At 47.5% G+C, this 27,884-nt stretch overlaps 1 protein-coding gene across 2 annotated transcripts in view; it reads right to left on the reverse strand.

Annotated features, from left to right (window-relative positions):
- Positions 1–16,663: 16,663 nt before the first annotated feature.
- The window catches only part of LOC146863307 (uncharacterized), a 200,959-nt gene continuing 189,738 nt past the window's right edge, over positions 16,664–27,884 (reverse strand). For both annotated transcript variants that reach the window (XM_085642717.1, XM_085642715.1), the window contains exon 7: positions 16,664–17,455. In XM_085642717.1, coding sequence (XP_085498843.1) covers positions 16,857–17,455 — 599 coding nt within the window. In that variant the 3' untranslated portion in view covers positions 16,664–16,856. The remainder of the gene's footprint in view (positions 17,456–27,884) is intronic.

Here is a 27,884-nt window from a genome sequence, read left to right on the forward strand (position 1 = left end):
AGCCGCATCTCTACCCGGTGCACCAGTCGATCTCTCTTCAGGGACAATAGGAGCGGGAGACTGCAGAGATGGGGGTGAACGTCGAGGAGGACGAAGAGATCACCTCCGGGCCAATCCTGCGGTGTCATGACTGAGAGGTTTTGTTATGGACTAAATGCGTTTGTTTTGAAATGGGCTAATGCTCTCTCTCTCTCTCCCTCGTTCTTTGTCGTTTAATCTCCGCCCAATCAGTCACCAGTCACTATGTTATGTTTGTTTATTTTCGCATATTCATGATAAAGGAGGAATGTTATGTTGTGTGGACCACCCCATTGTGAAGTCAGACAGGAGGCGGGGTCACACACTACTCCCCAGTATATGCCTGACCTGTGGTAGGCGCCCGACCCGGAAGAAAACAAGTTACTTACCTGTAACTTTGGTTCCCCAGTATTGGTAACTTTCATAGATTCTCATGCTTTGTATCATTCCCCGTCGTCGGAATGGGAGCCTCGGTAACAAAAATATATATATATATACATATGTATAACCATAGAAACAAAAGAGAAAAATAGGCCTAGGCCTCATCTCATTTTGTAGTATATCACCCTCTTTGTGTAAAAGAGCCCAAACTTTTGCCAGGGCCAATCAGCACAGCCTCACCCTCTGGAACCTTCCTGAGAGAGCTCAGAGCCTCAGATTTTCGTAGCCGTTGTGCCAACAGCCACTACCTTAGTAAACCGGCAGAGCTTTCCCAGGGGAGGTGGGTGGGCGCATGAGAATCTATGAAAGTTACCAATACTGGGGAACCAAAGTTACAGGTAAGTAACTTGTTTTCTTACCCCAGTATTGGAACTTTCATAGATTCTCATGCTTTGTATCAGAATAGCAAGCAGTAGATCACGACAAGCACATTTCGGTAATTACATGGCTTTACAAAATCATCTCAGTGCACATGATAAAACAACCATTACTGAAACCAAATGTGCTTACCAGGATGGAGGGATTGTAGGGAAAGCTCACCTCTCATTGAAAAAGATTCCGGAGGACTGCTTGACCAACCGCAGCGTCAGCTCGTCCCACCGATTCCAGGCAGTAGTGCTTCGTGAAGGTGTGTACACTGCTCCACGTTGCTGCCCTGCAGATGTCCTTAATCGCCACTCCAGCAAAGAGAGCCACTGAAGACGCCATCGCTCTCGTAGAATGCGCCCGGGCCCTTTTATCCAAAGGTTTGCCCGCAGCCTGATGACAGTACTGAATTGCACTGGAGATCCAGCGGGAAATGCCACTCTTGGCGAGCGGTAACCCCTTCCGTGGTGCACTGTAGGCGATAAATAGTTGAGTAGACTTTCTGAAAGAGCGTGTGCGCTCCAGATAGAATTTCAGGCATCTTTGGACATCCAAAGAATGCAATGTTCGTTCCGCTTGAGTGGAAGGACGCGGAAAAAAGGAGTTCAAAATTAAGGGTTCATTCAAATGAAACTCCGAAGGCACCTTCGGGATGAATTTTGGGTTGGTTCTCAAAATCATGACATCCCTCTTGAACTGTAGAAAAGGCTCCACTATAGAGAGAGCCTGGAGTTCACTAACTCTCCTAGCCGAAGTCAATGCTAGGAGCAGGGCCAGTTTCCAAGATAGGAACTTCAAGTCCGCTTTGTGAATCGGCTCAAAGGGCGCTTTCATCAGTTGAGCCAGTACCAGGTTAAGCTGCCAGATAGGCGGAGGTGGCCGGACCGGAGGATACATCCGAAATAACCCCTTAAGGAACTGCTTAACAATTCTTGCAGACCATAGAGATGGCCCCGATGTCTTCCGTCGAAAGCGGGATAAGGCAGCCAGATGCACCTTGATCGAAGAGTGCGCCAGACCTGATTTAGCCAGAGACAGGATGTAGGGCAGAATCTGATGTGGCCGGGATTTGTAAGGATGGAGTTTATTCCTCTGGCACCAAAGGCAAAATCTCTTCCACTTTGCCCTGTAGGTCTTATTAGTGCTTGGTGCCCGTGCCTGAGATAGAACATCCCTGCATTCCTTAGACAGATTCAGATGGCGGAATTCTCTGTGTTCAGGAGCCACGCTGACAAGTGAAGTGACTCCGGATCCGGATGGAGGACTTGCCCCTGATTTCTCGATAACAGAGATGGAATCAGTGGCAAGCGAATCTGTCGATCTTGGGAGAGAAGTAGGAGTTCCGAGTACCAGAACTGCCGCGCCCATGCTGGAGCAATGAGGATCATTTTGCATGGTTCTGCCCTGACCTTCCTGAGAACTCGAGGAATGAGGGGAATCGGAGGAAAGGCGTAGCAAAATGCGCCGAACCAAGCAATCGAAAGGGCATTCCCCAGAGACCCTCGCTGGGGAACCTTGCTTGCGTAAAACCGGCACTTGGCGTTCTCCGGGGTCGCAAAGAGGTCTATGGTCGGAGTACCCCATTTCTTGAACACTGCCTCCAGAGTGGCCTGATCCAGCTCCCACTCGTGTGTCACCTTCGTCTGCCGACTTAGAGCATCCGCTGTGATGTTGAGACACCACGCCAGGTGCTCGGCTCGCAGAGTGATCCCCTGAGAGATGGCAAATTCCCAGATCACCTGAGCTTCTTTGGACAGCGTCCGTGATCTCGTTCCCCCTTGCTTGTTTATATAGTGCATGGCCGTAGTGTTGTCTGTCCGGACCAGCACTGCACGGTTCTGAAGTCTGGGGAGGAACGCCAGCAAGGCTAAGTGAATGGCCCTCAGCTCCAAAAGATTGATGTGGCGCAGTCTGTCTGCTGGACTCCAGTGACCGCTGACCTGAAGCTCCTGGAGGACAGCTCCCCACCCTTCTAGGGAAGCATCCGTGGTCACCACCATAGGAGAAGGAGGGATTCGGAACGTTAATCCTCCTGCGATGTTTTCCTTCACCAGCCACCATTCGCAAGCCGTGCGCATGGCAGGTGTTATCCATACTTTGTCGTTGAACGATCCTTCTGCCTGACGCCACTGTTTGTCCAGCTCCTCCTGTAGAGGACGCATATGTAGCCTGCAATGCGGTATCAAAGGTATGCAGGATGAGATTGATCCGAGCAAGGACTTGTACTGTCGAACCGATACATGTCTCTTGTGCAGTATTAGACGAGCGGAAGCGGCCAGTTTGCCCTGACGCTCCTCTGACGGACAAGCCGTGCATCGTCTCGTGTCCAGAATTGCCCCAAGGAACTTCCGTGACCTGGAGGGTATCAGTTCCGACTTGGACACATTGAGCTGAAGACCCAAATGGGCGAACAATCTTATGCAAGTTGACACAGCCTGAGACGTTGCCCTGAACGACGGAGCCTTGATGAGCCAGTCGTCCAAGTACGGGAACACTTCCAAGGACTGCTTCCTCAGGAAAGCAGCGACTGGTGGCAGCATCTTCGTGAAAATGCGGGGTGCCGACCGAAGGCCAAACGGGAGCACCTTGAACTGGAAATGGCTCTTGCCTACTGTGAAGCGTAGATATTGCCTGTGAGCTGGGTGGATCGGAACATGAAAGTAAGCATCCTCTAAATCCAGGGATGCCAAAAAAATCTCCCGGATTGAGCAGCCTTAGAATATCCTGGAGTGTGACCATCCTGAAAGAGAGCTTGATGAGATAGGTGTTGAGCTCCCTGAGGTCTAGTATAGGACGCCATGCCTCCTCCGTCTTCCGAACCAGGAAGAACCTGGAATAAAACCCCTTGCCCCTTTGTGAAAGTGGCACGGGCTCTATCGCCCCCTTGATGAAAAGCTGGTGGGCTTCGAGATGTAATAGTCGGAGATGTTTCGCTGCACGGGCGTCTGGAGCTCTTGTTGGAGGAAGATCTTGGAACTCCAACGTATGGCCACTCTGAACTATGTCCAAGACCCACCGGTCTGATGTTAAACGCACCCAGCTGTCCAGACAAAAAGATATCCTGCCCCCGACCGGTGTTTGTGGCAGGGGAGGAACAGTAGCCAGAGCCAGGAGGCCGCTATTGCCTCTTGGCGTTGTCTCGTCCCTGACGATTCTGACGTCCTCTCTGGGACTGCCGAGAGAAAGACGCCGACTGTCCTTGGCGCTGGCTGGAATATTGTCCTTTATAGGACTGTCCAGATTGAGAGGAATACTGTCGTTGGTTTCCTCTGTAGTTAGAAAACCCCCGACCACGTGCCCCCTTAAATGGCACCTTGCGGTAGGTCAAAGAGCCTAAGGACTTAGCTGTATCGGTGTCCTTTTTAATGCCTTGGAGGGCGTCATCCACATGCTTTCCAAAAAGCATCTCTCCGTCAAAGGGGAGGTCCAAGATCTTATTCTGGACCTCCTGGCGAAACCAAGTCGCCTTCAACCAGCCTTGGCGGCGCAAGACGGCTGAGCCCGCCAAAGCCCTGAAAGCAGTTGAGGCAATGTCCATCGCACAGTCGATGACTTCCGAAGAGCATCGTTCTCCCTCCATCAGCACCTGTCTGGCTTCATCTTGACTAGTTTCTGGTAGCTGGTCCAGGAATGGTTCCATATCACACCACATCTGGCGGTCGTATCTGCCCAGAATAGCCAGAGAATTAGCTGCCCGCACCAACAAGCTGGCCATGGTGGAGAATCTTTTACCCACATTGTCCAGTCTTCTGCCTTCTTTATCTGGAGGCGTGGTTAAAGGAGTGGACGGATTCTTAGATTTACTTTGAGCAGCTTGTGAAATAACAGAATCCGGCTTAGGTTGTCCTAGAAGACACGCAGGACTGCCCTCTGGTGCCTTGTATTTCTTCTCCAGCCGGGGAAGAACCGGAATGACGGTTGCTGGATTCTGCATTGTCTTCAGTCCCTCATCCCAGACATGATCTATAATGGGAATTGATCTTACAGACTTCTTATATTGGGCTTTAAAGTCATATAGGAAGCAGTCGGACTGCTCCACCGTAAAGGGCAAACCAAACCTCTTGGATGCCCGTTCCATCAAATTATGGAAACCACCAATGTCCACCGGAGGCGATATATTTGTCTCTCGGCCTACAGCATCAGGATCCTGTGTATCATCAGGGTCCCCATCTGGATCCCCTGGATCTGTAAGAGGGATCACCTGTCCCTCGTCGTCTTCGTCCGTATCTCCATCGTCCGCGTCATCATCAGCAGGTTCCGTACCTGAAGGTTGGGGAACCACTAAGGGCAGCACTGGTGAAATGGACCGAGGTACCTCTCTTGGTAGAGGTGGCAAGTCCATTGGCATGTCACGTGGCACTTCCAAAGGAGAAGGACGCACTGGAGTGCGATCCGGCAACGTCGGAAAACGAGATCTATAGTCTTGCAGCATCTGTTGCAAATCCGACACCAAAGCCACTGGCAAGGCAATTAGGTCCTGCCTTAGAGGGCGGGGGCGTAATCCCTGTTGGTGCCCCTCCTGCCCATCTGGGCCATAAAACTCCTCCGTATCTGTGTCCTGCTGTTTGACATTCAGGTCTGAAAGGCTGTATGCGTCCCCAAACTGCCCATCCTCCTCATCCTCCTCCGAGTCCTCGAGAAGCATGGATGGTGGCAAAGGCGTGACCCGCCTAGGGGAAGTCATGTCCGGTGTAATCACTAATCTTTGGGTTGAAAAATCCAAATTTTGTCGTCGTCGACGGTCCCGTCGGCGGTCTCGTCGACGGAGTCGATGGCAACGGGATTTCCAATGTCGACGCACTCGACGACGACTGAAAAGCAACTGTCGTCGACGGAGCTGAAATCGTCGTCGACGATGAGGCCGTCGACAGTCCTGTAATCCTCGTCGACGGAGCAGTCGTCGACGGAGCAGTCGTCGACGGGGCAGCCGTCACCGGAGCAGTCGCCGCCGGAGCTGTCGTCGACGGAGCAGTCGTCGACGGAGTTTTCTTTTTCGTCGACGTAGTATGTTTCATCGTCGGCGGAGCACCCGTCGACAGTCTCGTCGACGAACTTGTAGTCATCAACATCGACGAACTCGTCGTCGTCGTCGTCATCGTCGACGTAGTCTTCGTCGTCGACACCGCCGTCGAAGACGACGAAGTAGATATTGTCGACGGTCTCGTGGACGACCCCATGGAAATAGGCTTAACTGAGGAGATCGTCGTCGACGTACCTGCTGCCACCTGCGTCGACGGACGCGGTTTCTTCAGTGGCACCGACTGAGAAGTTTCTGCAGCCTGTTTATTTACAGGTTTCTCCTTCTGGGACGGAGGGGTAGATGTAGCAACCCCCTTATTGTCCTTAGGGGCTATGTCCACAGTAGCCCGTCCCTGCCTCTCCTTTACACTGTCGTGAGGAGATTTTTTGGGACCAGCCTCCTCAGACCTGTCAGAGATCCCGTGAGGGGCTTTGAGAGGAACCTTGAGAGGGGGTTCCGCAGAAGTGGAGGGCGATGACCTACCCCTCTTCTTCGATCTCCTGGAGGAGGTGCCAGAGATAGATTCTTCCTCATCCGAAGAAATGACCTCCCTGGTCTTTATCTTCTGCAGCCACGTCAGCAAGCGCCCCTCTCTGTCTCTCAAGGTCTTGGTCGAGAAGGTCCGACAGATTTTACAGTCGGTGGCCTTGTGTTCTGGGTACAGGCAGTATATGCAGTTCTCATGCCTGTCTTCCACAAACAGTCTCTTCTTCCCACAAGAGGCACAAGCCCTAAATAAAGCTTTCTTCTCCTTTTCTGACATACTGTCTCAAAAGATGGCAATAAAGATATCCAAAAGTAACTCTGTGAAAAAAACTGAGCAGAGCTCAGTGGAGACTCCCTAGCACAACGTGCGGTAGAAAAATCTGAGGCTCTGAGCTCTCTCAGGAAGGTTCCAGAGGGTGAGGCTGTGCTGATTGGCCCTGGCAAAAGTTTGGGCTCTTTTACACAAAGAGGGTGATATACTACAAAATGAGATGAGGCCTAGGCCTATTTTTCTCTTTTGTTTCTATGGTTATACATATGTATATATATATATATTTTTGTTACCGAGGCTCCCATTCCGACGACGGGGAATGATACAAAGCATGAGAATCTATGAAAGTTCCAATACTGGGGTAAGTAGTTGAATAATAAAAGGGTCTTGGGCCGGAAGCTCCAGGTCACTTGGCCGAGTAAACTATCCTGTGTGTGAGCGTGAAATCATTCTGTTTATCATCCCTCACATACTGTGTCTGATACATCACCCCCTGTGTCTCCCCTTCTCACCGGGGTATTTAACACCTGGGTACCCCCTGGTACCATATACTGGGTACCTACAAGTAAGTTAGGCTATGCCGATTGGTGACCAGCCAATTAAATGTACACCATTTTAAGAGTCAGAGCACATGCACTGAGTCCTGTTTAGCAGGGTTCAGGGTATTTCAGAGCCATGACACCAGTGCCTAGCAGTCAAATTGAGGTCACAAAAGTGGGAGTAAACTGCAAAAAGCCCGCTTCCTTACAGGATGTGAGAAGGCCTGGCGTTTTTCTCCTTGGCCCAGATTTCGGACATAACCAATAGCACCTGATGCTGTAACTTCTAGTCTGTTCACCTTCTCTCCCTCCTATGTCAGAAGATTTCTTGCAGAGAAATGTGAAACAGGCCTCACTGGATGATTCTTTGTGCTCTGGGAGAGGCAGAAATTGAAGACGTGGTGTTGACCCGACCAGGTTATTTCATATTGCGTCTAGGACAAAAGTGGAACAGAGTTCGTTCAATAACTATGTCCTCAATAAGAAGACAGAGAATCGATGTGGCAGGACCTTGGAGTGAACTGAAAATTGTGGCCAAGCCCTGCAGCCAACCCCCAGCCACTCGCAGCCTTTAGGCGGCCAATGCCTCCAACCCAGAGCATATGTGTGCGTATTTTTTTTATGTACTCTTTATTTTTCATGAATTCTAATCAAAGTAGAGAAAGATGAAAGATAGTTGTACTTAGACATTGCTAAGATATATAACTGATCACTATTACAATTAAGTATAGAGCCTAAAATAACAGGTTATTCAAAGATATCTTTTGCCTTGTAAAAATCCACTATATACTGCAGACAAGCCTCACAGAAGTGAGAATGGTGGAGTCCAGTGTCTTATTTTTCACTTTACCCCATTCACCCAGATCTACCACTGGCCCTCATATCCCTGTGGTCAATGGTGGAGGTGGTAAGAGATGGAAAAGCATATCGCCCCCATTGGATTTCGAGCATCCTGATACGTAGAATATTTTTATAAAGTGCAGGTGGGTATACATTATCTTGTATATTATATATATTTAGTACAACAGGTCTAGGGACCTGGAAATATGTTGACAGAGGAAAAGGGGAACTTTAGTAGTAATATGAGGAAAAGAAGGAAAGTAGAATGCATGTAAAAGAGGTTTTTTTTTAATTTTTTTTAAGCCTATCAAATATTGTGAGAAAAACATTGATTTCCAGGAAGGAGAGATAGTAAAAGGGTCAAACAATGAGTAAGTGTCCAAAGAAGCCTTTGATAGTTGATGGGTGGAATTAGCGCTATTTTATGTTATGAAACCTCTAATGATTCATTCGATTACTGCAGTGGACTGTATGTGTAACCAGAGAGCCCCACAATTGATTGGTGCAGTGGGGATTAGTGGCTTGTGTATTTTTTAGTGCTACAAGGTCCTAGCCGGTGACAGAAGCACTATGAATATGCAAGCCATCATTTTAAACTGCATTGCACACAGCATGACAGGATGCCATAAAACGATTTAGGTGTAAGATTTTTTTTAAATGTGCTTTCAAAATATAGATTTTGGTAATAGACACGCTGTACCTAGTGCAAACATTATTTTATACTGTCCATTAAAAACAGCTCTCCACAACTCTGCTGATAACATCCTTACAATACCACTCAAAAAAAAATCTTTGTCTTCACAAAGCATCAAGTGACTCCATCAATTAAAGCCATTATCAGCTTCGAAGTAGCCTTTACATTTACAGATTAACCAATTGCACATATTTAAATATCTTTCACGACAGCAGGCACGCTGTCAAGAAGGCTCGTTTCTTGTTTAGATATCTGTTCCATCTCCCTCAACTTCACAAGATAGGTGTTTCCATCCCTTCCACCTCAGCTGAGGCATCTCAACTGCTGGAATCAAGCGTTCAGGGACGGTTATCTTAACAAAATGTAAGGGGAATGGTTTTTATTAAATACATTTAAAACAAGCATTTGCAATGCAATAGGTCTCGCATTACTAAATGTTTCACTTATTGGCTTTGCATTATTATCAGGAATGCTAATAGCTCAAACTTTTACTAATACAAGACCTATTGCATTGCAAATGCTTGTTCATTGTGTAAACGTATTTGTAATCAATTAATAGCACATAATACAAACTGTTTTTGGGCATTTTATGAGTTCATTGCTACCAAACGAACCCCATTATGTCATCCTTAGAATAATGACAGATTAAACCCTGCAAGGATTGACACTTATGCCTTGAATGATACATACATTGAGCTCTTTGAAGTGGCCATATATCAAACTGAGCGCTTTTACCAGGATCTTAACCTTCCCTCTGCAAGCAGCACATGGAGCTCTGAAAAAAGTATTAACCCAGTGAGATATACTACATAATGTCCAGACCTGCACATACATGCTACAATCAGCAGGCATATTAACCCTCTGAGCTATTCTAGGATGGTTCGAACCCAAGAAGGCACATAGATCACTCCACTACAAGTGTTATGTTACGGGTGTTATTATACCGTGATAAGTGCTTGAACATCTAGATCTCTGCGGCAGGTGTCTTAGCCCTCTAGGCTAGCTCAAAATGTATCCGGTCTGTGACCAATGAAATAAGCCAGAGTAATTTTATGAATGCGTTTTTTATTATAGTCTATTTTGCGGAGGTAGAGTTCGTAACCCAGGCTAATGTTCGTTATTCTAAGACTATGTAAAGCACGCCAATTACAGTAACTTAATTTTATAGTTTTGTTCCACAAACAACTTGTTTCTTCCATTCACACCACCTCACCCGGCGCACAATGTCCAAGAAATGCACAGACGGGTCAACATAACCTGCACAGAGGTCACGTTGATAAACAACACCTGGTGCCTCAAGCCCCGCCACTCATTCATCACAGAACAGAAGGGGCACACCTGCTTGAAGCCCAGCCACACAAACACACTCTTCTCCGGTAACACAGGCCGCTCTCACGAGCACTCGTGACTCGCAGACATCAACCCTGAAGGAATCACATGGGAGCTTACAAATGCATGTCAACAAAAAGAGGGACAGGCGGGTAAGTTTAACGAGGTCCAGTGTACATACCCTAACGACTAATAATACAAAAAGAGTACAAAGTTCCTCTGGTCAGAGAAGTAAAGGTAATAGTATCAGCGGGATTGTCGTGTGTCACGGAAGGGGGAAACCCTTTGTTGGAACTAGGGCTCTCACACACCCAGCAAGCTAGGTGTCATGCTTCATCATTTGAGCCTGCCCCTCGTCAGGTCGGCGCTGTAATTCCTGACGGGCTCCCAATAATGGGGCTCTTTAGCGGGGATCTTCTGTTCCTGCCGAAGGGTGCTGTGGGGGAAAGGGGCCCTAGAATGTGTAGACGTGGTGAAAGGATAAAATAGGTACTGTTTGTCCACGGAAAAATGTATTTATTAAAGTGGTAAACAGCCTAGTTAAAAGAAATGAAAAAATGAGGTGGGTATAGCTACTAGTTGTTATGACGCTAGTTGTGTATGCCCTACACTCAGGAAGATCAACATGTTTCTTGCCTATATAGCCAGCAATTGGTCACGGCAATTCATCAGGATCAAAAAACTTAAACTATCTACAACGAAGGTATGTGGATCCTACATACCAAAGGGGTGCTCAGAAGTAACCTAGGGAAAGATGGGAAACAGAAAAAACACATGACAATATACCACATGATGAATTACACACACACAACAACAAAGTAAGCTGCGATCATCAAGAGACTCTCCAGCACCAATAGCTGGGGGAGTAATAACTCGAGGAAAAACCAACGGAACAACAGGTTCTACAATGGTCCTCCCTTTCATGGCCCCCCCATGTTCCAAGGCCCACCACCACCACTACCATTCTGGCAATTTCCCCAATACCAACATTGCCCCCCCCAGTTCTTCAATGGTAATAACCAGCCTTTTTTAGGCAGAGGCTGGGGCAGAGGAAGAGGGCGCAACAGAAGAGGCGCACAGAAACAGGTCCACTGGCAAGAACCACCGACCAGCGGCATGGACACCAGGAGCAGAACGAAGGACAAGAGGAACTAGTAGTGAATCTTTCACATAGGGTCCTCACAGCTCCCGAAAAATCACTACTACAAAAAGGCCTTGGTTTTGTCCCCACTCCAAGGGTTGACAGGTTCAGGGATCACTGTGAAATCCACAATCTATTTCGAAAGATACGCCTTAAATCCTTCTTCCAGGACCAACCTCACAATGAGGGGAGTGATTCTGGATTGAGAAACCCTTCCACATTCACTCCACAGAATAACATGGTTCCTGTGGAGATTCTCACGTTTGAAAAAGCGGTTATGAAAGAACTGGACTCACCCCACAGGGAGGCACCTTTCCATAATCTGACTAAATACGAAACCCTGCTCTTGAAAAACCTCTCTGAGGATACCTCTATCACCATCAAACAGGCAGACAAGGGCGGGGCAATCGTGATCCAGTCCACCACGGATTATGAGATTGAATGCAGACGCCAACTTACCAATGAGAGATATTACACTCCCATAACATCTGACCCGACCCCCCGTCTTAAGACTACCATTTCCACCATGGTTTATGAAGCTGAAGCCAATGGTTGGATTACCCATAAAGAGGCAGAGTTTCTGATAACTCGGGAACCTAGGATCCCCTTCTTCTATACCCTTCCAAAGATCCACAAGGGCACGACCCCGGTCCCAGGACGACCGATTGTGTCTGGCATTGGTTCGCTCCTCGAACCATTGTCCAAATTCTGCGATCACTTTTTACAACCTTTGGTACGAGACACACCCTCATTCATCAAAGACACCACTGACGTCCTCAAAATAATTGATGACTTCCCAGACACTGGTGTCATTGACTATCTTGTGACCTTGGACGTGGAGGCCCTCTACAGGCACTCGATTGGTCATCACCTACACCAGTCACATTTATTGTTGATTGTGCTACCTTGGCTCTAACTGAGAATGTTTTTGAATTCAATAGACAACTGTACCATCAGAGCCAAGGCACATCTATGGGTAGTACCTTTGCTCCCAGTGTAGCGTGTCTTTATATGGCAGACTTTGAGAAAAATGTGATCTTAAATACATCAAATCCTTTCTATGACAACATCTCCCTTTGGAAACGATTTATAGACGATATACTCGTCTTTTGGCACGGTACACACACTGATTGTGTGAATTTCATACAATGGATCAATGAGCAGAATGAGTTCCTCAGATTCTCTCACACTATATCAGAGCACTCGGTACCGTTCCTGGACCTGAATATCACTCTACTCAATGGCACCCTCACCACCACACTGTACAAGAAACTCACTGACCGCAATAGTCTACTGCGTTACGACAGCCACCATCCCAAAACACTGAGGGATAACTTGCCCTTCGGGCAATTCCTACGCATTAGACGTAATTGCACTAGGGTATCGGACTACAACACAGAAGCTAAAATACTTTCAACCAACCTGATGGCCAGGGGCTACCCCACTAGGTGTGTCCACAACTCTATGAAAAGAGCTAAGAATAACCCACGTGAGACACTACTAGAAACACACACCAAACCTGAAACTGACATCTTGACCTGTGTCACTTCCTTCACATCTGATTCAAGTAGGATTAGAAAGATCATCTTGAACAACTGGGGGATTTTAGACACGGGTAATCTCAACATACCCAAACCTAGATTTGCCTACAAACGCACACAGAACATCAAAGACCTATTGGTTCACACTAGACCTAGATTGAGTACCATCGGTTCACAAAGGACAATATGGGAATTACCACCAGTAAAGGGCCATTTCCCCTGTGGCTCCTGTGTAGTGTGTAGTGTGTAAATTGACCAGCACCTGTAAGGACATCACTTTTAAGAATGATTTCCACTGGACATTGAACAGACATACCAACTGCAACACAAAGAACTGCATATACATGATCAGATGTCCCTGCGAGTTGGTATACATAGGCATGACTACCCGTATGGTCAAGACCAGGATAATGGAACACAAGAGCAACATACGATGTCAGAGAGTGACTACCAAACTCTACACCCATTTCAAAACAATGCAACACCAGACAGACACTATCAGCTGGGTGGTCTTAGAAGCACATCCTCAGATCTCTCAAAATGCATTGTTCAAACTAGAACAAAGATGGGTCCTTAGGTTGTCTTCACATTTGACTGGTTTGAATGATGATATCCCATGGTCCACACTTATTGGTTGAATATGCTCCTGGTTAGGGCTTGAACCCCCTCTAATACTATGTGTGTTTTACATCCCACACGACTGTTCAGTTAGGTCTTGGTAACTTTGCCTCTGACCACTCCCTCCTGGCTTTGAGGACATTGGTGCATCCACTATTAGTAGACCAGATGCCATATAGATCTCTCTAGTATTACTTTCCACCTGTACTGCATAGATTTAACAACTGTATTTTATTTTATCTTTATCTGTCACCCTCCCTTTCCTTGTTGTTTGTCTGTTTTTCCTAGCGGATTGTTACCGCTTTGATTCTACATTTCCACGTACGGGCTACATCCCCATAGATTCTATGTTACCTTGACACTGTAACATGACCCCCGCGACTGCCCTCGCTAATCCAATTCCTTGGGGCGTAGTTTTGTCCACCACTTCCTACACACTTTTCACTTCGTTACCCTGCTTCATCATGGCAACCCGTTCCTTACTAACCTCAACCTATGGGGAACCATTTCCTGCGGTCACGGGTGTATACCGGATACCGATAGTCAAATGCGCTACCCGTTCCAACATGGCCGCACTGAAGTTTATTCCTCCACCAATGGGGTTGGGGCACCCGGGGTCACGTGACGCCATTAGCGTCTTCCGGGGTCCTTATCTGGCTCAGACTTACGCTCTACGGTACCCATCCCAGGTCCGGCGGCAGGGGTAGGTCTTCCAGCACGAGCGTCGAACGACGCAGGTGAGTGTATCGGGCTTTCCGCCTCTCCGACATCCGCAAGGTGAGTCTTTTTACACGGAGGGGTCCTTTGGCGCCTCCTTGACCTCAATGACACCATGGGCGACACCGTCCTGCACTGACCCATCCGCTACCAGGGGCTACGGCGGTTCCCACTATGTCTACGAGATTTCCATGACATTATGGATATTCACCCCTCTAACCATTTGTGCGGTGACACGCCTGAGCCCCTGAGTATGAGGGCCACCATGGCTGCACACCATACCGCCCATGGTAGTACATTATGAAATGTAAGGCTGCCTTTACCTTCCGGAACTTCACTCACCCCCTTGGATTGTTGGGACGACTACGCCACACACGGGTTTTGATCTTTTCTGGTTTTAACATCCCCCTTCCCGGTTTTTACCCCAGGACCCACGTTGGAGTCCTTTTTACCCGCCGGAGACTGCTGCAAGATTGCCTTGCAAGTACAAGAGGTGAGTTCTTCACCTCCCCATTTTGTCTCCGCCCTTAGTCCTGTCTTTGGTTTTGTCTCGTCACTTGTGACCTTTCATTACCCTCCTGGGAGCATGTCCCCAGTAGTCTCTTGATGATCGCAGCTTACTTTGTTGTGTGTGTGTAATTCATCATGTGGTATATTGTCATGTGTTTTTTCTGTTTCCCATCTTTCCCTAGGTTACTTCTGAGCACCCCTTTGGTATGTAGGATCCACATACCTTCGTTGTAGATAGTTTACGTTTTTTGATCCTGATGAATTGCCGTGACCAATTGCTGGCTATATAGGCAAGAAACATGTTGATCTTCCTGAGTGTAGGGCATACACAACTAGCGTCATAACCACTAGTAGCTATACCCACCTCATTTTTTCATTTCTTTTAACTAGGCTGTTTACCACTTTAATAAATACATTTTTCCGTGGACAAACAGTACCTATTTTATCCTTTCACCACGTCTACACATTCTAGGGCCCCTTTTCCCCACAGCACCCTTCGGCAGGAACAGAAGATCCCCGCTAAAGAGCCCCATTATTGGGAGCCCGTCAGGAATTGCAGCGCCGACCTGACGAGGGGCAGGCTCAAATGATGAAGCATGACACCTAGCTTGCTGGGTGTGTGAGAGCCCTAGTTCCAACAAAGGGTTTCCCCCTTCCGTGACACACGACAATCCCGCTGATACTATTACCTTTCCTTCTCTGACCAGAGGAACTTTGTACTCTTTTTGTATTATTAGCTTACAAATGCAGACAAAGCGTTATTAAGGAGGGACTAACAAGCCTGTTAACGAATCAGAAGTAACTATTTAACATGCACTGTTACTGTTGTGACATTGTTCCACGTAAAATTACTAATGGGGTAGGATTACTGGCACAATAATTGGTGTGCCATGTTTACAGACATGTTAACATATGATGGGGCATTATTTCCTCCACAGACACTTTCTGAAGCAGTTGATGGCATGCACAATAACTGATGGGGCACGATTACTGGCACACTAGCTCACAGTGCATGATTACTGTCACAATAACAGTTAATCTTTGTGCTCAGGACAACAATTTCATTACTGCTGTTGTAAAACGTGGCACACGGCTCTGCTGTGTATTATTATTTAATAAACGGGCACGTTTGAAGAATTCTAACAGCGGGTGATGCCTTTTAATTTAGGGAAAAAAACAGTGGATTCGCTGCTCCTTAAAACCACAACTCATGAATTTTGATGCGTTAAATAGCCGTGGCCCTAAATTCGCGTGACTTGATGGGAAATAGCGTTTGCTGCGAGGCTGCTTGTGCCCGGACACCTGAGGATCGGAGACCGCAGCCCGGCACTCGATTTACGGGAGACTGACACCGGTGGGAATGGGCAGAGCAAAGGTGAGACATGCGCCCGCCTTTACCCAATTGCGTGCCTTTTTTTTTTTTAAAACACGCGAAACCCAATGGCAGCCAGCAAGAGCAAAACCACACGCACGAGCGTGTGTTCAGCTTTCAAAACCCCTACTAAATGTCTTGCGCTGCGCGAGCAGTGCTCCACACTGCAACGCTAGGCGCGAGACCTAAGAAGGTATGGGCACGACATGCCCCCTTCAACCTGTGGGTGGAATAGAGACTAGACTGGGAAGGCTGGTGAGGGGTGTGCCCGTTGTATGAAGAAGGGAGATGCTGGTGCTTGGTACCTAGGTACAGGTTTTTAAGTGACAGCACGCCTTTGAGAAACCTTTTCTAGTCCGGCCAGCAGTACAGACATCCCCAACCAGCCGGGATGTAGGGAGCGTAAGAACAACAGTGTAGGGAGTACGAGTACTGCATGTTATTTCTTGGTTTACGTTTTTGGATTTTGAAAGTGTATTTAAAGATAAAATATACTTACATTAAAAGGAAAATGAAATCTATCAGAACATTCATATGCTGCATTTTATGGTAGCTTAGAGTGCCATTATTAAAATCCATGCTCAATAGTTTGGCTGTGTATTGAAATTATTGTAACTTTAATAGTTCCGAACAGAAATAACTTTGAATAGAAAATGAAGGCACGACCTACGGTTCAAATTTAAGCGCGCTGCTGTTTTATGCTTTGCCCATCTCATGTAAGTGAACTGATGTGAAGAAAAAAAAACATTCTACAAGTGACTCTGGAAAAAAATGCACCATTTATTGCCACAGACATCACCGGATAAGCTGCACTGCTTCTATAACTAGGGCTAGGACGCCTACAGAGAACACTTCTGCTATAAGAGAAACGAAACACGAAATTAGTTAGAGGGGAAACTTCATTAAGAAAAAACACAAGGGATGTCAACCCATCCCCACAGATCGTTAACAAATTAACTTGGCAAAAGCATAGAATCCACAAATGATATCAGCGATTCAATGAAAACATCTACCCCCGATACAGACAGTTGCTTTACTTCAGGAAGAAAGTAGGAGGGAGAGGACTTTGTTAATTTTGGATGGCGAATAACACTCTTGAAACCTTTATCCGGTGGAAGGCTCGCTAACTCATTGTTAATCCCCCGAGCAACAAGGTTCATAGCATTTGTGGATACACCAGCTGCCCAAAAGAGACTTGGGAGTATTTCTGACCAGGCAATCAAACAGTTGGGAAAGAGTGCGCTTAGCCATGCGTGTAGGGAAGTCAGACCCTCTTTCACCCTCTGCCCCTCCAAATGGACAAGATCGTTGCCACCTAAATGCAGGATGAAGGCATCTGGTGGAATTTGTGCAAGCTGTTTTTGCTCCAAAACCTTCTCTCGCAATTGATCCAGCCTCAGGTCCTCGTAACCAAACCAGCAGAAGGAAATCTTTTCATTTATTGAGATTTCGTTTTTTTCCTTTTGCTGTTTGAAGCGAATGGCTGCCTGGGTAACAATGGAATCCCCAAACACCCACACCACGAACTGCTGCAAATTCTTTACACCGGCACCTAAGAATATAGAAAACCATTGTTAAACAGGAACAGAAAATAAAAAATGTAGGTGAAAAGAACAGCGTACTATTATTAGTTCCAAAAACTGGTGGCATCTCACAGGTCTTTACTGTGAAACTGGATTATGCCTTTACCTTCAAAACCCCTACAAGGTTCATCAGCCTTCACATACTTTAATTTGAAAAAGGTGTTCGCTGCTGCTTTACTATCTGTTAAATACAGGTTGTTGTTGTAATGCGTTTATTTTAGTAGAACATGGTTTTGTCCTTCGATGCTACTATGATTTAAAGCTCAGTTATCAAAGGATCCTCACTGAAGCCTGGCACCAGGATCAGTATCTTCTAGATATGGACACAAATGCTACATGATACTCTATGGAGCGCAACAGCCTTACCTACGTCTTAACGTACAAATGTCACCAAAGCTTTAGTGTGCAAAAAATTATTTTGTGGTTTGAAAGTGAGAAGTGTATACAATCAGTAATCAAAATAAGGCAATCTTCAAAATAAAGCCCAACAAAACCTTTCTAACTGCAATGAGCAATTCCAATGTCTGAATTCTACAGATTTAATTTTTTTACCAAAACCATATCTTAACTACATAATTTAATGTTTTTCAATGGATGTGTCAAAATACGAGCCGTGTAGACATAGTGCAGCCATAAACTACAGTTCATGCAACAACTACAACACTTCCTACAGCGTTACCATTCTGAACAACTGCTGCCTTATGTATTTGCTGAGTTGTCAGAGATCCAGGATGATATGCCACTCTCTCGGTTGTTTCTGGAATAGAACCTCTGTCTGCTTTGGGACTGGGGGACGGGTGCTAAGTTGCCTTCATGAAGAAGGAATATGCTACTTACCAGTATGCATCTGTTCTTGGCATGTAGAGCTGCAGATCTACACACTTTTGCATAGATCGCCATCTGGTGTTGGGCCCGGATGTTTGCAGTTTGTTTTTCCTCTTGGAAAGTCTTTGGGAGTCACGAGGTCGGTGACTCCTCCCTTGGTCCGTATTGCGCATGGGCTTCGGCGCCATCCTCAGATTGTTTTTCGCCAACAGGGAAAGATGGAGCGTAGTAATAATAGTGAAGAAACCCATGTGTGTTGTATCTAAATAAGATAGACTGGAACAGATACAGGTAGCCGGGGAGACAGGTGGGCGTGTGTAGATCTGCAGCTCTACATGCCAAGAACAGATGCATACTGGTAAGTAGTATATTCCGTTCGGGGCATATGAGCTGCAGATTACACACTTTTGCATAGACTATATAGCAGTTCCCAACCCTAGCGGCGACCACCGGTATCTGTTGCAGTGGTTTGAAAAAGTGTTTTTAGTACAGCCTGGCCCACACTAGCTTGTTGCTTGGTTTGCACATCTACACAGTAATGTTTAGTGAAAGTGTGCGGTGTTGACCATGTAGCTGCTTTGCAGATATCATTTAACGAGATGTTCCCTAGAAAAGCCATAGAAGCCCCTATCTTTCGTGTAGAGTGGGCTTTAGGGGGAACAGATAGCGTGCGTTTTGCCTTGTGGTAGTAAATTTGTATGCATTTTACAATCCACCTAGCTATCCCTGATTTAGAGATGGGGTTGCCTTTATGTGGTGGAGAGAAAGAGACAAACAGTTGTTTTGTCTTTCTGAAAGGTTGTGTTCTCTGGATATAGTAAAGTAAGGCCCTTTTAACATCCAGTGTGTGTAGAGCCCTTTCTGCAACAGTTTGAGGTTGCGAGAAAAAAACCGGTAATTCTACCGATTGATTTAGATGAAAGGGGGAAATGACTTTGGGTAGGAATTTTGGGTTGGTACGGAGGACAACCTTGTTTGGGTGCATTTGGAGAAAAGGTTCTTGTATAGTAAGTGCTTGTATCTCACTGACCCTTCCAATGGAAGTGATGGCTACAAGGAAAGCTGTTTTCCATGTGAGAAATTGCAGTTCACATTTATGCAAAGGTTCGAAAGGCGGTCCCCATTAGCCTTGTGAGAACTATATTTAAGTTCCACACAGGTGAGGGTGGTACTCTGGGGGGAATTATTCGTTTGAGGCCTTCCATGAAGGCTTTATGGCAGGCACTCTGAAAAGTGATAGGTGCTGTCTGTTTTGTAGGTAAGCGGCAATTGCTGCGAGGTGTAGCCGAATGGATTTATATGCTAGGTTACACCTTTGTAGATGGAGTAAGTAGCATATAATGTGCTGTATAGATACATCTAGAGGGTTGATTGTGTTGTTATGGCAATAAACAACAAATCTTTTCCACTTTGCAGCGTAGCAGGCTCTAGTAGTAGGGCGTCTAGCTTCTCTGATGACGTTCATACAGTCAGGGGGAAGGTTAAGGTATGCGAATTCTAGGATCTCAGGAGCCAGATCGCAAGGTTGAGCTGAGCTGGGTCCGGGTGCCTGATCTCTCCATGGTTCTGGGTTAGGAGGCATGGTGAGAGGTGTAGCATTTGGTGTGGTACTACCGAGAGTTCCAGCAGCGTGGTGTACCACGGTTGTCTGGCCCATGTTGGAGCTACTAGGATCAGCGTGAGGGAATGCTGTTGTAGCTTTCGCACCACTAATGGAATCAGTGGGAGAGGTGGAAAGGCGTACGCAAATTTGCCTGACCAGTTCATCCATATCGCATTGCCTTTGGACAATGGGTGTGGGTATCTGGCGGCGAAGCTTGGTCATTTTTTGTTTTCGTGGGTGGCGAAGAGGTCTATGTGTGGATGCCCCCACATCTGAAAGAACGGGTGAAGAACCTGCGGGTGAAGTTCCCACTCGTGGATCTGCTGCGTTTGTCTGCTGAGCAGATCTGCCATGGTGTTTTGGACTCCTGGGACATGTTGGGCTAGGAGAAACATTTTGTATGGAATTGCCCATCTCCATATGCTCTTTGCTAGTTGAGAGAGCTGTGGAGAGTGCGTGCCACCTTGTTTTTGAATGTAGTACATGGCCGTCATGTTGTCTGTGCGAATAAGGACTGCCTTGCCTAAAATCTGTCTCTGAAATGATTTCAGGGCTAGAAAGATTGCCAGTAACTCCAGATGGTTGATGTGGAGTAACTTTTGTTGTGGCGTCCATGTGCCCTGTACTGTGAGGTGTAGTAGATGAGCTCCCCAGCCGGAGAGCGATGCGTCTGTTAGGATTATTTGTGGAACCGGGTCCAGGAAGGGTCGACCTCTGGAAAGGTTTGTGGTGTTCCACCACTGCAGAGAGCGATGGGTGCGACCGTCTACCAACACCAGATCTGTCAGTTGCCCCTGGGCCTGGTTCCATTGGCGCGCTAAGCACTCTTGGAGTGGACGCATCTGGAGTCTTGCATGAGGCACCATGAAAATGCAAGAGGCCATCATCCCTATCAGTTGCATAAACACTCTTGCTGGGAGAGAGTGTTGAGGTATGAATCTTTGACGCAAAGCCTGAATGCTTGCAATCCTGGCAGGATTGGGGTAGGCTATGGCTTTTGAGGTGTCTATGGTGGCACCGAGGTATTGCTTAGTGTGGGATGTTATTAGCTGGGACTTTTGGTGGTTCACTGTGAAACCTAGCTGGTGAAGTAGTTGGATTGTAGTGGCGGTGTGATGTACACATTGGTTGTAGGACGTGGCTTTTATTAGCTAGTCGTCCAAATATGGGAAGACGTGAATGTGCTGTCTTCTGAGGTGTGCCGCCACTACCGCTAGGCACTTGGTGAATACCCTTGGTGCTGTTGTGACCCCGAATGGGAGCACCTTGAACTGGTAGTGTTTCCCGTCCACTACAAATCTGAGGTACTTTGTGAGCATGGTGTACCGGAATGTGAAAGTATGCGTCTTTCAAGTCCAGTGTGGTGAGAAAGTCGTTCTGGGAGAGGAGCGGAAGTACCTGCTGAAGTGTTACCATGTGAAAATGGTCCGAATGTATGTATGTGTTTAGAGGCCGGAGATCTAAGATAGGTCGTAGAGTCTCGTCTCTTTTTGGGATCAGAAAATATAGGGAGTAGACCCCTACATTTTTAGATTACCTCCTGTTTTAGTAACGTGGAATGTTCTTGTGACATTGGGCGTTGCCTGGGTGGAATGTTTGGGGGGGTAGATGTCAGTTCTAGGCAGCACCCTGAACGAATAATTTGGGTCACCCATTTGTCTGAGGTGATGGTCTCCCAAACGTGAAGGAAATTTTGTAGCCTGCCCCCGACCGGAGTGGGATGGTCTGGAGGGAGCAGAGGGAAGTCATTGGGTAGGCGGTGTGGCAGAGCGGGCGGTATTTGTTTTGCCTCTGCCTTTATTGTTATTGCCCCTATAGCCGCCTCTTTGATAACCCCTTGTGAAGGTGGATTGAGCAGGGGCTTTGTAGGAAGTGGACGCGCTATCTGAGGAGTAGCCTCTGGCCATGCCCCGAAAGGAAGAGCGGCGAAAGGAGCGCCTAGGAGGGTGTGACTGCAGGGTTTCCATAGATTTTGCCGTATCTGTGTCCTTCTTCATCTTCTCGAGGGCCTCATCTACCTTTAGGCCGAATAGATGTTCTTGGTCAAATGGATGATTTAATATGGAGGCCTGTACCTCAGGTTTAAAGCCTGAAATTCTCAGCCAAGCATGGCGACGGAGGAGGACGCTAGTGTTAATGGCCCTGGAGGCTGTGTCTGCTGCGTCTAAGGCACAGCGTATAGAGGTGTTAGTTATGGTCTTACCCTCTTGAATTAATTAATTGGCCCTATTTTTGTATTTTTCTGGGAGATGGTGCATGATGGTTTCTAGTTCATCATAATGCGCTCTGTCGTATCTGGCCAATAGCGCTTGAGTGTTGGCGATACGCCATATATTGGCTGCCTGTGACGCAGTGCGCTTTCCTGACGCGTCCAGTAGCTTTGACTCTTTGTCAGGTGGTGGTGCTTCGCCTGACGCCTGGGAGTTTGACCTCTTCCGTGCCGTGGAGACCACTAGGGAATCAGGTGGCGCTGGCCCTTTGATATAGGCAGGATCTGTGGGGGCAGCTTTATACTTTTTCTCTATGCGTGGGTTAATGACCCTAGCCCTGACTGGGTCTTTGAAAACCTCTGACGCATGTTTTATTACCCCCTTGAGCATAGGTAGTATGGAAGTAGACCTATGTGCGGTATCAAAGGTGTCGAGGAGGAAATCTTCCTCTACCGGGTCAGTGTGTAGCTCTAACCCGTGATAATGTGCCGCCCTCGGAAGTAGGTGGTGAAAACCTAATGAGTCTTCTGGTGGAGATGGCCTGGATGGATAAAGGTCATCTTGTGGGACATCTGGAATGTCTGGATTATTATAATTGTCCCATGAGTCTGGGGATCCTGTAGGGGTGGGGTCTTGTGGCACATCCCCTGGATCGTAGTATGGGTCCCCCTGATCATCATGGTCTGGAGACGGGGTCGGAGAGCGATGAGGCAGGGGTGGAGAAGGCGGAGGTGGAGAGGGTGGAGGAGGTGGGGAAGGCACTCTGAAAGGGGAGGTAGCACAGTCTTTCCTCTTTGGAGGTGGAGGCGGAACCGGTTTGTCCAAATGTCTCTTTTTAGAAGAAAGTGCCAAATGTCCAGTTTTTGGATCCTTGGTAAGTGTCTTTTGCAAGGGATCCGGTGTAAACAGTTCCTGGGACAATGTTTGTTCCGTCGGCGCCGAAGGTTTCGGGGCCGATGACGTTTTAGGCTTGTCCGTGCCGTGCTTTTTTGGAACCTCCGATTTTTTGATCGGCGCCGAGGTAGGCTTCGGCGCGGGAGTGTCGTGCCGAGGGCCTTATGGTGCTTGATCGGTACCGAAAGGCTGGGTTTCGACACCGAGGGCTTTGGTGCGGAGCTCGGTGTCGAGGTGGAGACCGGTCTCTTTTTCGGTGCCGAAGTGTGTTTATTGGCACCGCTGGCAGGCTGGCTCGCGCCCGAGCCGCCAGAAGGCTTATTAGGCTTCTTCACCGGGCCCGAAGGTGGGGTGTTCGAAGCAGTCTCTTTGGTCTTGCCTAGGCCCGGAGGCAAAGGCGTGTCCGAAGCCTTTTTGGGTGTTGGCGCGGGTGTGGGAGGGGGTATAGTACTCACGACCCTCTGCGCCAGGGTGATGTCCTCCACCTCAGAGTCGTCGGCTTCGGAAGCACTGACGAGGTCCTCTTCGGTGTGCTGCTGTCCCGGAGCTTCGACGTCGTCCCCGAAGATGTCGACTGGAACGGAGGTCGAGGAGTGCGCCATGTTTCGTCTGGCCCTTCGATCTCGAATAGTCTTTTTCGATCTGAAAGACTTGCAGGCGGGACAGTCTCGAGCCTCGTGTTCAGGGGAGAGGCAGAGGTTGCATACCTCATGAAGATCGGTGTGGGGGAATTTGGACCCACATCGAGGGCACTTCTTGAATGGAGTTCTTTCCATCAGCCGGGACGGGAGCTTGGATAGGCCCGAAGGCCGCCGTCGACGACTGGAATCGAAGATGTGTCGAAGAGAAGGTGATTGAGAAGATCAGGATCTGAACAATACCGCGATGAGCGAGGATTCCGCTTCGATCGTCGAACTGGAAATGTTCGGAACCGGAGCGCGAAGTATTACATCCGAGCCCGATGGCGGAAAAAAACAATCTGAGGATGGAGCCGAAGCCCATGCGCAATACGGACCAAGGGAGGAGTCACCGACCTTGTGACTTCCAAAGACTTTCCAAGAGGAAAAACAAACTGCAAACATCCGGGCCCAACACCAGATGGCGATCTATGCAAAAGTGTGTAATCTGCAGCTCATATGCCTCTACATTTAAGGATTTCAAATGATGACGAGTAAGAGTCAGCAGTGGCATTTGCAGATGTTTCTGTATAAATTCAATCGTGTGCCCATATTTTACCAAATCCAAACCCCATCTACCGGTTATGTCTTTCCACTGAGCATAGAAAGAAGAGGACTTGCCGGGGTGAGAGGAGGAGCTGAGGTAATCATGCCACAGAGAGTGCGCTCCTAGACTAGAGTTGGAGCTATGCAGCCAGGGCCAACACAGAGCCATTGAAAGCGTGGTAAGTCCTGCTGTTTACTCTGTCCTATGAATGCCTGTTTGGTGTAACTTTAGGGGTGGACTAATGAAGGGAGACTGTCTGTAGAATGACACATGCAAGAGCTGATTCTGCTGGAGTCGTTTGTCTGAAAACCACAGTTGAATGAAGAGAACACTTCAGCTTCATGAAGTAATAGTAATTTCTTAGCTGCCTCCTTTATTTGGATTTGTTCCAATTCCCCCTTAATCTAAGAAGATCCCTCAGTGATCTGGATGTACCCCCACGTTTAGGTCTGGCCTTAGCCAGGAGATTTGGTCTTCTATCTCTTGCTTACATTCTTTAGCAGGTGTTCAAATGTTGCTGTATGGGATAGGAGTTCAAAACTGCCTTGGCTGAATTCCATAGAGTGGAGGGGGCAGACCTCACCATTATCATTTTCTGTAAAATAAGAGTTCTATAGTTTCCCTTATGCAGTCCCTCAATATTGATCCCTCCGCATGATTTTGCTCACTACCCATGGTTTGGGGAATGGTTTTTGGGGCACCTCCAGGCTCATCGTCTCCCAGACCAGAGCATGGTCTGAGGGGGACTGGATATCTATCAACCTGGGCAGTAGGGGACATGAAACCAAGAAATAATCTATGCGGGAGTATGTTTTATAAACACTGGAATAAAATATATAATCACATTAGTCTATGTGATGGTGGCACCAGGCATCTAGCAGCACCAGATCATTTCTCCCTTGCATGAGAAAGGCAGAGGGCCTTGAGTCGCCATACCGAGGGTGGGAGCAATCCAGTTCTGAATTCAGGAGAACAATGAAGTTGCCTCCAATAACTATATTGCCACTGCACAGAATGAAAAACACAGGTTGGTACATTATAAATACCTCCACAGAGTTTTTATTACACCCCATCCCGTTTGCACAAATTTCGTCTAAGGGGCCTGCGTTGTGGGGCCGGATTCACTCACCTGGCTTGGGCTTCCCCGGGCATCCACGCATTCTGGAGGAAAGTGTTGGAGACCCGAATCCCGGAAACCCACCTAGCGGCACTGATAGGCAATAATAAGGATATACCAAAGTCGGGCCGCAAATTGGCAGCAACTGGCCTATTATTAGCAAAGCGTAGAGTCACTATGCGCTGGATGCGGGGCCGCTACCTAAAATATCAAAGTGGCACTCTGACTTAGCATATTGCTCCACGTAATCTAATAATTACAACGCTTTAATCCCCACCCGTTGCAGACCCAAGAATTTCTGGGGGCCAGACCAGGAATATCTAGCGCTCCAGTCAGCTACGGAAAGCGAACAGGGAGGGAAAAATAACCAGAATAGATTAGCCACAAAGGGCCGGTAGATAGGCATAAATAGGCTTGGGGCAGGTGGGGATACAGCTAGGCATAGACACTCAGCACGAGGTGGGCTGATACGCAATAGGCCCTTCCATACTCACAGTGGATATACCAATGACAGATACCGCGTTGTAACCTACGAAGTTGAATTTTGCTACTGCTTGTAAACTGAACTGCACCTTTAGAAATATATGTCATGTATTGCTTGTCTGACTGTAAGAGTGAAAACAAATATATTTAAAAAAAAAAAAAAATGTAAACTTCATTGCCACTGCGAAGTGGGAGATCCTGGGAAAGAGGCCCGGGTAGTAGAGGTCTTCGTCCTCATTAGGGCGTAAATGGATAGCACGGCCAGAGGGGCACCTCCACTGAATCCTTGAATGCCTACACTCTCCGTAGTGTGTATTGTCAATCCGGTAGGTTAGGTCTTTTTGGAGGAGGTCGTAACACCCTTAGACTTGTGTGTACGAGGAATGAATTTGAACTGGGTACCAGTAGGAGTTGCTATTAGGCCGGTGGAGGTGGATTTCTTGCAGCAACACCAAATCTACCCCTTTCTGGTGGAGCCATTGCAAGAGGACTCATCGCTTAATCAGGGAGGTCAAGCCCTGTACATTAAGAGATAGGTGTCATAGTGATCAGCGTGTACCTGCTTTTTTTTAATGATTTGAACTAGGCTAAGCATAGGTTAGTATAGGGATCTGTATGGTCAATACATGAAGCTGATAACGGGTCCACACCTGCTTGCCCTCAATCCCCACGCTCCCCTGGGTGTCTTATTCCTCAAGAAGTGTCAACATTGAAGGGTTATTTAGGTGTGAACACGGGTTCGGTGTCTGAGCTTAAGGGAGCCGCGGCTGGCCTCTTCCCTAGCCAATCAATTTCAGTCACTGACATGTTACATTGTTTTGACATCTTTTCCTCTAGTTCATAGAAAATGGAAATGTTAGACCTGGCACCACTGGCGTAGGTCTTCTTCTATTTTTTGTCACTTTTTGTCTCCTTCGTGGTTGCTGGCGTTAGATGCTCTGGGAGCTGTGCCACTGCCATTCAGTGACACAGCGCGAATGCTCCTGATAAATTAACTGTATGAGCTAGTATAGTATTAGTAGTGCCAAGGAACATGTTAGGAAAGTCGAATTTGGTATGCTTGAGCTTCAAATTTTAACGTGCATCTGGTAGTGGTGATTGTCTTTATATTCCGAGTGTGCAACTACCGCTTTTGGAAAGCAGGGATCTTTTTGTCTAAACCTACCTGTGTGTTTTCTTGGTATGTGTATTGGCCGTCTAGTTTAGAGGGCCAGGGCAGGCTGAGGCCGACCTGGGTCGAATGGAGGAATCTGCCATTGAAGTATGGGGAGGGGTGACCCCTTTGATCTGAGCAGGGCTGTGCCTGGCAAGGTGAATGATGGCTCCACCTCCCACTGGGCGTCTGATGGTGGGCCCCCTCTCCCTGAAAGGGAGGATGCTGCCTCGTAAATAAAGTTACCCAAGTCGACACCAAACTGGTTCTGGCCGGGTCAAGTGATTTGTGACTTTCTCAAGAACAAAGACGTTTGGGGTATAAAGATCTGCGCTGAAACCCCTTTGTGGTGTGTAACTTCGGGATGCGAAGACGAACCTCTGTCCGCGTAACAAGAGGGAAAGGGCTTTGAAACTTTCATCTATCTACTGAAGCAACTACCCAAGGGCCTGATTTGAGCTTGACTCCTGCCGAAGTCTCAGGAACATTAGACTTCATTCGTCAGCAGCCCGGATTCCTCTTGAAGGGAATCCTACTTGCAGGTGAGGCCTCTGTCGAGAAATCCAGGCTCTCTAGTGCGGGGAACGCCGCATTTGACTTGCTAAAGAAACTATTGCTATCACCATTGTGGGCCGCTGCAGCTGAGGAGCTGTGCGGCTGAGTGCCCGCATTTGACTTGCTACGGAAACTATTGCTATCGCCATTGTGGGCCGCTACAGCAGAAGAGCTGTGCCGCTGAGTGTCCGCCTTTGGCTTGCTACGAAAAGGATTAGTTACTTACCTGTAATTCTAGTTCTCATCCAGGGGTATACTCTGAGGAGCTGCGCCGCTGAGTGCCCGCATCTGCCTTGCTACGAAAAGGATTAGTTACTTACCTGTAATTCTAGTT

This window comes from Triturus cristatus, chromosome 2_2 (assembly GCF_964204655.1).
Source record: "Triturus cristatus chromosome 2_2, aTriCri1.1, whole genome shotgun sequence".
In the NCBI taxonomy this organism is placed as follows: domain Eukaryota; kingdom Metazoa; phylum Chordata; class Amphibia; order Caudata; family Salamandridae; genus Triturus; species Triturus cristatus.